The sequence below is a fragment of the Sceloporus undulatus genome, chromosome 8, assembly GCF_019175285.1.
Source record: "Sceloporus undulatus isolate JIND9_A2432 ecotype Alabama chromosome 8, SceUnd_v1.1, whole genome shotgun sequence".
Classification (NCBI taxonomy): Eukaryota; Metazoa; Chordata; class Lepidosauria; order Squamata; family Phrynosomatidae; genus Sceloporus; species Sceloporus undulatus.
The window spans coordinates 36,638,960-36,648,892 of record NC_056529.1 but is presented as its reverse complement, the minus strand read 5'-3'; the positions used below and the strand labels follow the sequence as shown (position 1 = coordinate 36,648,892).

The following is a 9,933-nucleotide window of genomic DNA, read 5'->3' as shown; positions in this document are numbered from 1 at the left end:
GAGTGGCTGAGACCTCAGCACAGCTGCTTTCCTATTATTATTTTCTTATATCCCACCTCTCTCTCAACACAAGGACTCAAGGCTGTGCCTAAGTGATGAAGAACTGAATTTCCAAAAAGGTTTCCCCACAACACGTAAACCAGGATGCACTGTCAAGAGACGATGCCAACGTAATACCTTAAAGCCTGGGATCTTCTACAAGTTGGAACCATACAAGGACAAATACGGTACTTGATGGTGACGCAGAATGGCTCACTGATGTCTCTATAACCCTCCTGCTCTTTGCTGTTTGGCTTGGCCTGTAAGAACAGCACAGAGGCCAAAACAGACAACCAGATGGAGCTGTAATTTGCTGGGTAGTCACAAGTTGTGAAGGCTTCTGTTGATTATATATTAGGCCAGATGCAGGGAACCAGTTTGGATCTCCTTCCTCTGCCAATTTCTACAGGCTGTATATGGCTGCATAGACCCTGATATCAGTGGCTCTCTGGTCAAAACTCGACAAGATTTGCTCCCCTATCCTTTATAGGAAGGTGGTGGGCAAAACTAGGCACATTCAGCTAACATTTTGAGAGCTGTCTGACTGTTTTCTGCTCATCTTCCTTGTGTGAAGATACAAAGTCAGGTCAATGGATCCCTTCTGAGTTGATGAGATCTGATCTCATTAGATACCTCCAGCAGAGAGAATTCCAAGTCCCTCGCCAAATTACAAATCCCAGGATCCCATGGTATCAAATTGTGTAGTGTAGGTGCACCTCAGGAATCCTTCATAGACTACACAACCCATGGTGATTGTGTCTTCAGAGGTTTCCATTTCCCTCTTGGACCTTTGCATCTATACAGGGGCAAAGAAATCATTGTGTCTTCCAGTGAGAACAATAACTCATAAGAAACTGAAGAGGCTCTGCAAATGGTTTATTTAGCACACTTTTATGTTTGCCTCATTTTCCCCCCTTTGGTCTAGGACAACAAATCCCAGCCTCACAAAGAGTCTGTCTCACAATTCAACACTATCCTAAGTACGCAAGAGTGCATCCTGACTCAAAGGTCATATAGGCTGCATCTACACTGCAGAATTAATGTATTTTGACACCGGTGTCATAGCTCAATGATGTGGAATTCTGAGATATTTAGCTTTCTCTTAAGAGAGAGATCTGGTTCCACAGCAAACTACAAATCCCAGGATTCCATGATGGTTCAAGCAATGTCAAACTGCGTTAATTCTGCACTGCAGCAGGAGTCATAGTGAACTTCCAAAAACCGTTCCAAAACCTCATTACTCAGTTTGCCCAAACACTTTTGCAAATCCTTCTGGGTCCACAATCTTCCCCAGGCGGAGGGAAAAATACAAAAAGGACTCTCTGTTGTATTGCTGGAACCTGAGCAGCAGGTCGTTCCCATCTTCGCCAACGTCCCCCAAAGTCATCACGGTTTCCACTGGGCAATAGATGTCTTTCCTCTTGCCCCAAAAGGTCAGGTGTGAGACTTTTAACAGCGTGCCGTCCTTGCTCAGGTACATCAAGCCAATGATCCGCCGGAGGTAGAAGCTCATCCCGTAGAGCATGGCGGCAGCAAAGCAAGCAATGCCTGTGCAGTAAAGGCAAAGGCTGGGAGGAACTTGGTTCTGCCAGTAGAGAACCCAAACCGGGGGGAGAATCAATAGGGTGAGAGCCGTTTGCAGCAATTTCAGCCTTGAAAGAGCCCTGCAGTACCGGATTCCTGGGAACCTGTAAATCAGTCTAAAGTGCTTCATACCTTCAAGGCTAGACTTCTGCTCCTGGGAATGAGCTAAAGTACCCAGCCACCGGGGATGGGCTGCACAAACACTCAGAGTCCATGGATCACAGGGCTGCCGCATTTTCAATACTCCAGAGGGATAATGCAGAGCCAGGCCTCCCTTGCAGCGATGTAGAGGAAATCTGGTTTGGAAACATCTGCCATGTGGTGGGATGGAGAGCAGCCGAAAGGGAATGGCGAACATCCCAGCCTGGAATAAAACAGGCATTTCCATGTGAAACAATACATTCTGAGGGACTAGGGTCATAGTTAGAAGAGACCCCGAGGTCTCTACCATCAAGGCATCTCTGACAGATGGCCATCCAACCTCTGTTTAAAGACCTCCAAAGGAGAGTCTACCATCCTCCAAGGGAATGTGTTCCACTGCCAAACAGCCCTTACTGTTAGGAAGGGCCACACAGTCCAACCTGTTCTGCCATGCAGGAACTCACAATCGATGCACTCTCAGTTGGGACAGTTGGTCATCCAGCCTCTGTTTAAAAACCTCCAAAAAAAGAGACTTCATCACTCTCAGAGGCAGCATCTTCCACTATCTTACTGTTAGGAAGTTCCTCCTAATGTTGAGGTGGAATCTCTTTTCCTGGAGCTTGCATCCATTGCTCCATTGGGTCCTGTTCTCCCTCCTCAGTATGACATCCCTTCAAGTATTTAAACAGGGCTATCATAACACACCTTAACCTTCTCTTCTCAAGGCTAAACATCCCCAGCTCCCTGAGTTGTTCTTCATAGGGCTTGGTTTCCAGACCCTTCACCATTTTAGTCACCCTCCTTTGGACACACTCCACTTTCTTGACATCCTTTTTTAATTGTGGGGCCCAGAACAGGACACAGTATTCCATGTGGGGCCTGACCAGTGCAGAATAGAGTGGCACTATTACTTCCCTTGATGTAGACACTATACTTCTATTGATGCAGCCTAAAATCACATTGCCCTTGTTAGCTGCCGCATCGCACTGTTGACTTGTGGTCTACTTGGACTCCCAGATCCCTTTCACACACACAAATCTCCTTAAGCCAGGTGTCTCCCATAATCCTATATCTACGCATTTCTTTTCTTTTCTCTGCCTAAGCGTAGTTACATTTCTCTCTGTTGAAATTCATTTTGTAAGTTTTGGCCCAGCTTTCTAATCTATTAATGAGTTTATTAATATAACACATTGCCTTACATACCAACCAATTACTATTCACATCCTATCTCAAAAGTGTCAACTATTCACTAATCCTTCACATACAAACATACATAGGCGGGATTAGTGAATAGTGTGTGTGTGTGTGTATATATATATATATAGTTTTTTCATATTTATTTACTTGACACTTTTGAGATAGGATGTGAATAATTAGTATGTAAGGCAATAGAGAGAGAGAGAGAGATAAAGTATAGATAGATAGATTGATAGACTAGATAGACAGATTAGATAGATAGATAGAATAGAATGGATAGATTCCTGGACTACAACTCCCATAACCCGTTCAATGTCGATGCTGCCTGGGGCTGATGGGAACTATAGTCCCCCAAAATATCCGGAGGGTCGCCTTACCCCTGAAGCTGATATTCTGGAACCGCAGGATCCTTCACCATGAAGGAGGCGCCGCTCAGCGGGTTACTTTGCTTACTTTCCGCGTTGCACCCTGGGAATTCCGACACCCCGCTCTCTTTAGAAAGGCGGAAGGACGTGCGTCGCGCTGCCTACCGGGAATGGTAGTTCGGAAGGGAATGACATCAGCCTCCGCGGTGGAACGTTGCGGCGAAAGCCTTCTTTCCTTAGCTGTCCTCTAGATATAAGATACTTAGAGTGCCATACGCGACCGCGACTTCCTGGTTCCTTTACTACAGTGACCCCCAACTCTGCCCTTTAAGAGATTTTGGACTTCATCTCCCAGAAGCCTCAGCCTTGTCGGTCAATAGCCTGGGATTCTGGGAGCTGAAGTCCAACAATCCGTTCAAGAGTTCAGAGACCACTGCTTTAGAACTTCTTGGGCACCTACACGTTGCAGAATTAACCCAGTTCGACACTGCTTTAACTACCATGGCTCAGTGCTATGGGATTGAGGCTTCTCTGTCAGAGCAATGGTGTCACGGGGGTGGAGCCTCTAAATTTAATTATTGTTAGCCCCAGACAACAGAGCCATTTGTGGGGGCATTATGGGAGTTGTAGTCCAGAACTACAAATCCCAGACTCCCACAGGATGGAGCCAGGGCAGTCAAAGCTGTGTCGAAGTGCTTTGATTTTACAAGGAGCCACTTATTTATTATACGCAACAAAGGCAGCAGGAGAAAAAAGGCCCCAAAAAAGGCCCTCTCCGCCATTTTGTTTTTAACTTTATTTGCCTCAGTATCGAATGACAACCGCAATTGACAATTACCAGCTTGTTAGATGAAGGGAATGCTGTGGATATAGTATATCTTGATTTCAGTAAGGCCTTTGACAAACTTCCCCATGACATTCTTGCAAACAAGTTGTAAAATGTGGGTTAGACAAGGCAACTGTTACATGGATTTGTCATTGGTTGACTGACCAAAGCCAAAGGGTGCTCAGCAATGGCTCCTTTTCATCCTGGAGAGAAGTGACCAGTGGGGTCCCACAAGGCTCTGTCCTGGGGCCACTACTGTTCAACATCTTTATCAATGACTTGGAGGAAAAAATTGGGGGCATACTTATCAAATTTGCAGATGACACCAAATTAGGGGGAATAGCTAATACCCCAGAGGACAGGATCAAAATTCAAAATGACCTGAATAGACTAGAAAGCTGGACCACAGCTAACAAAATGAAATCCAACAGGGAGAAACGTAAGGCACTTAGGGCAGAAAAATAAAATGCACAGATATAGGATGGGTGACACCTGGCTGAATGAAACTACGTGTGAAAGGGATCTAGGAGTCCAAGTAGACCACAAGTTGAACATGAGCGAACAGTGCGATGCGGCAGCTAAAAAGGCCAATGCAATTTTAGGCTGCATCAATAAAAGTATAGTGTCGAGATCAAGAGAAGTAATAGTGCCACTGTATTCTGCTCTGGTCAGGCCCCACCTGGAATATTGTGTCCAGTTCTGGGCACCACAATTCAAAAAGGACATTGAGAAACTGGAGCGTGTCCAAAGGAGGGCGACTAAAATGGTGAAGGGTCTGGAAACTATGTCCTATGAGGAATGACTTAGGGAGCTGGGGATGTTTAATCTGGAGAAAAGAAGGTTAAGAGGTGATATGATAGTCCTGTTTAAATATTTGAAGGGATGTCATATTGAGGAGGGAGCAAGCTTGTTTTCTGCTGCTCCAGAGAACAGGACCCGGAGCAATGGATGCAAGCTCCAGGAAAAGAGATTCCACCTCAACATTAGAACTTCCTGAGAGTAAGGGCTGTCCGACAGTGGAAGATACTCCCTCGGAGTGTAGTGGAGTCTCCTTCCTTGGAGGTCTTTAAGCAGAGGCTGGATGGCCATCTGTCAGGGATGCTTTGATTGGATTTCCTGCATGGCAGAATGGGGCTGGACTGGATCAGGGCCCTTACAGTCTCTTCCAACTCTAGGATTCTATGATTCTATGATAACCGGAAGCGCAAGGCTGCGCGGGACGTCCCTGGTCCCCTTTGGCTTCCCTCTTTCAGGCGCAAGAGGCGGTGCGTGCGTAACGACGCTCCTCCTTCCCTTGGCATGCTGGGAGTCGTAGTTTTCGGGAGGCGGAAACGGAGCCTCTTGCCACCTCACTCAGAGCCATGGAAGGCGAGGGAGGAAGAAGGCAGGTGCTTTGCCTCTTCGACGTGGACGGCACCCTCACGGGGCCCAGGCAGGTGGGTGGGAAAGAGTGCCTCTGGGCATGGGCAGAGGGCTTCCCAGGTTCCAATCCGGTTTAGCCCTTAAAGGAGGCTGCTTATTTCCTCTACAAGGAGGAACTAAAATATAGGCATTTTAACAATTTAAACCGATTTATTTGCCTGAATGTTTCAATGAAACAACTTGTATTACATTAATATTAATACTACTAATAATGATACTATTAATAGTATTGAGTCCCTATATTGGGAGAAAGGTGGGATATAAGTAAACATAATAGTAATAATAATATTAAGAAGAAAATGGGTTAAAAAAAGGAGACCCCCCCCCTTAAACTGGGCATTTTAAAAAGTAAACCCATTTATTTGACTTAATGTACAGTATTAATGAACACCATGTATTACATTAATATTAATGTAATATATCATAATATATTAATATTAATGTTACTACTACTAATAATAATATTGAGGCCCTATATTGAGAGAAAGGCAGGCAATAAGTAAAGATAATAGTAGTAGTAATAATAAGGAACCAGGGTGACCTTGTCCAAGTCACACTCTCTCAGCCTCAGAGAAAGGCCATGGCAGTCCTCTCCTGAACAAATCCCACCAAGAGAAGCATCAGAGAAGGCGCTGGCACTGATCTATGAGCAACAAATGTCATGATGGAAAACACATGAGTTCTCCTTCTTTCTCTTTCCTTCCAGAAAGTGACCCCAGAGATGGCTGCCTTCCTGCAGGCCTTGAGGAAAAGGGTGACGGTCGGAGTGGTCGGGGGCTCCGACTTCGGGAAGATCCAAGAGCAACTCGGGGAAGACGGTACGCTTCGTGCCTCCAGAGAACGCCAAGGATTGAAGGATAAAAGCAAGCGGGGCTTTAAAAGTGGCAAGAAAGCAAAGGAATAAAATAGTCCTGGATGACATTTTTACATGGCAGCCACATCGCTTTCTAAAAAACATGCAGGACTGGTTTTATTGGGGGGGGGGTTGGGGGGTTGGTTTGGATGATTTTCAACCTTGTGTGTTTTACAATTTCTAAGTTGTAATTTTTAAAAACTTTTTATTGTTTTAATTCAACCGTTTTAATTGATTTTATAAAGCGTTTTAACGTGTGTGTGCGTGTGTGCGCGCGCGTATATATTGTGTTTATATATATATATATTGTGTATGTGCATGGTACAGTGATGTGTGTGTATATATATAGAGAGAGAGAGAGCGTATATATATACTTATGTACGTGTGTGTATATATATATATACTGTATATGTATATGTATGTGTATATATATATATATATTGTGTATATCTATATACTGTATATATTATGCATGGTGCAGTGGTATATATGTATGTACTCTGTGTGTGTGTGTATACATATATATATTGTGTATTTATTGTGTATATATTGTGTATGTACACGGTGCAGTGGTATGTGTTTGTGTGTGTGTGTGTGTGTGTGTAGTGAGCTGCCTTGGGTCCCAACTTGGGAGAAAGGCGGGATAAAAAAATAAAACAATTAAATAAATAATATTTTTAAAATTTGAAAATAAACAAGAGTCTATTTATTTGTTTGTTTGTTTATTTATTATCCCATCTTTCTCCCAAAGTGAGACTCAAGGCAGCTCACAGATAAAATATTTATAAAATCTCAATAAAATTAAGATTTTAACAATTAAAATCATCTACAGTAATGTAAACCCTTAAATGCATTGGGATAAAATATCAGAATGGAAGCAGCAATGCTATGGGTTTGAATTCCCTCCATTTTAAGCCACAAAGGCTTGTCAGGAAACTAAACTCTATGGAGAAGCACCAGAAGGTTTCCTGGTTTGGTGGAGGCTGCTATATCTTTATTTTTATGGGGCCTGAAAATGACCGACAGAAATAACCTTGTTGTTTTTTTCCCCCATAGTTGTCGAAAAATTTGACTATGTCTTTCCAGAAAATGGCCTAGTGGCTTACAAAGATGGGAAATTTGTCAGTAAGCAGGTGAGTCTGTAACATGGGATTAACTAATACACTTGAGATGAATTAATACAGGCTGTTTTAACAGGTTTTGCGTCAGTTTATGTGAAAATCACAATTTCATTTGGGTAATTCCATTCTCTTCTAACCTACTGACAATAAGAATTTCCAGACCTGGATCAATTTAGCTGCCAGTTGGCATTGCCACTTCCATTGTGATACTTTATTCTTCTACTGAATGTAAGTCAGAAGTGTAAGCAAGGCCTTCTGGAATATATATAACTATATCTATATCCAAACAAAAATCCATCGGTGATACCTTTATTGGCCAATTGAAATGCACAATATACTTGTGACAAGCTTTTGATGGTATATTGTGCATTTCAGTTGAGCAATAAAGGTATCACTGATGGATTTTTGTTTGGATTTGCTGAATGACCAACACAGCTGCGTGTTTTATACATCTATCTATATAGATAGATATGAATATTAAGTTGTGGATGGTTGAATCCCTGGATAAGAATCTGTGAATACCGAGGTCTGACTCTATATCATCTGCATGGTGTGTTATCCATGATTTCAAATAGAGATACAGGACAGATATTTAGGCAACTGGACTTCTGGACAGTGTGGTCAGAGGACAATGAAATGTAATCAACACTTATAGTGTAATAAGACATTACTAAACTATTTAACGCTCTCAACTATAGACTGAAACTTCCTAATGAAGGGTGAAAACCAGAATTTACCATCAAAGATAACTCAATCTGACGCCTTCCAGATGTTGTAGACTACAGTTCCCACCATCCCCAGATAGCATGGAGTTTGTAGTCCAGCACTGCTAGAGGCACACAGATTGAGGAAGGCTGGTTCGGTGAGAAAGCATGATAATTTTTTTCGAGGGGACTTTCAGTTTAAATGGACATGGTTGAGGCTTATAAAATTATATATATTGTAGAGGAAGGGGTTTTTTTTTATCTCCCCCCCTCTTTTAACATTAAAACCCAGGAACATGCCATGAAATTGATGGGCAGTACCTCCAAAAGAGAGAAATTTCTTCACCCACGTGAAAGTAGGCACCACAAGTTGTAATGCCGAGTAAAGACAGCTTGGCAAAAGTGACTTTTGGGGGGGGATATATTTATTGATATTTAACACACACACACACACACACACACACATATAGCTGTAATATATAGCTTCTACTTACCCATAATACCAAGTTCCAGGTAAAACGGACAGGTAGGATTTCTTCAGGTTTTAGAAAATCCAACAAGGATCCAGCAGTAATCCTTAGAAAAGCAAAAGCATGCCTCCATCCTTCCTTGCAGAGAAGGAGAGATAATGTCTATTGGAGAGATACTTTTTCCTGATATGTTTGATCACGTTTTTGTATGTTTCTTGTCTAGAGCATTCAAGGCCATTTGGGTGAAGAGCTGCTCCAAGACTTGATCAACTATTGCCTGAGTTACATTGCCAAAATTAAACTGCCCAGGAAAAGGTATGGGTGCAACACTAGCGTTTCTTCCTTTTATCTGGGTTGGACAGAAAGGGCCTTTTCGTGCTACACAGTTATAGTTATAACACCATGTTTCTACTTTTACTGCCATTGTTTGTGTAAAATGCTCCCAAACTCCCTGCATGTAATAAGCTAGCGTGTGAGGGAGACCACACGTTATATGTCACCAGTGTGCTAGTTTTCTATGTGGAGGGACTTCATATGTAGAAAGCATTAACATTTTAATTGTTGTGGCACCAGAGTGCTCTAACAGAGAAGGCAAAATATCTAATAAAACTAGAAATCCGTAATTCCGTAACATTGAGCCATGGCAGTTAAAACAGTGTCAAAACTGCATTATTAATGAAATGTAGATGCAGCCCATATTTCAGTCAAATGCTGTAACCACTGAACCCCATTGGATCTGCTACTTTAAAAGCTTGGTGAGCCTCTGGAAACATCACTGTTGTGCCTTTCCCTCACCATGGTTCAGGATAGAAAAGAGGAAAAACCTCTCCACAGGAGTTTAAGCGAGAGTCAATGGCGGGATACAGACGGGCAAAAAGGGGTGTGTTCATGACGTCATGAAGGTATAGCCTTCAGACGGCCCTTACCTGAATGGCGCCATGAACATGCCGCCCGCATGCCCCAAGCGGGAAGAAGCTGCATTAAAAAGGTGCTGCTTTTCTCCACTTCTTTTCTCTATAGTGCGCAGCTGTGCATCTCCGTCTGTAAGCTGCTGCACCGGTACGCCAGAATTGCTACGCCACTAATTTAAGTTGCCCATTTAAAAGCTCCGTGTCTGCTGCGTCGCATAATGAGTCGGGGTCCTGGAACATGCGCAGTTTGCAGTCAGGCTTTAATTGCAGCGTCAGCTGCCATGCAGGTGTGGAAGCTGC

The 9,933-nt window shown here is 43.1% G+C and overlaps 2 protein-coding genes across 3 annotated transcripts; one reads left to right on the top strand and one right to left on the bottom strand.

The window, feature by feature from the left end:
- Positions 1-894: 894 nt before the first annotated feature.
- Positions 895-3,513, bottom strand: TMEM186 (transmembrane protein 186). The gene is made up of 2 exons (XM_042438298.1): positions 3,339-3,513; positions 895-1,987 (listed from the first exon to the last, which is right to left on the bottom strand). The coding sequence occupies exon 2, from the start codon at positions 1,979-1,981 to the stop codon at positions 1,277-1,279; it is 705 nt and encodes a 234-aa protein (XP_042294232.1). The 5' UTR covers positions 1,982-1,987; positions 3,339-3,513; the 3' UTR covers positions 895-1,276.
- Positions 3,514-5,433: 1,920 nt separating this feature from the next.
- Positions 5,434-9,206, top strand: PMM2 (phosphomannomutase 2). Of its 2 annotated transcripts, none has more exons than XM_042438301.1 (4): positions 5,434-5,536; positions 6,281-6,392; positions 7,484-7,560; positions 8,946-9,206. In XM_042438301.1, the coding sequence occupies exons 2-4, from the start codon at positions 6,296-6,298 to the stop codon at positions 9,189-9,191; spliced, it is 420 nt and encodes a 139-aa protein (XP_042294235.1). In that variant the 5' UTR covers positions 5,434-5,536; positions 6,281-6,295; the 3' UTR covers positions 9,192-9,206. The 2 variants fall into 2 exon arrangements, with proteins under 2 accessions (XP_042294235.1, XP_042294234.1); XM_042438300.1 differs by having other exon boundaries at positions 5,434-5,588.
- The last annotated feature ends 727 nt before the right edge of the window (positions 9,207-9,933 follow it).

Bases quoted from the DNA above. Each gene is read 5' to 3' on its own strand.
- TMEM186 (XM_042438298.1), bottom strand. From the start codon at position 1,981: ATGTTCGCCATTCCCTTTCGGCTGCTCTCCATCCCACCACATGGCAGA.
- PMM2 (XM_042438300.1), top strand. From the start codon at position 5,514: ATGGAAGGCGAGGGAGGAAGAAGGCAGGTGCTTTGCCTCTTCGACGTG. The intron at 6,393-7,483 runs GTACGCTTCGTG...TTTCCCCCATAG, and splicing joins AGAGCAACTCGGGGAAGACG to TTGTCGAAAAATTTGACTAT. The intron at 7,561-8,945 runs GTGAGTCTGTAA...TTTCTTGTCTAG, and splicing joins GGAAATTTGTCAGTAAGCAG to AGCATTCAAGGCCATTTGGG.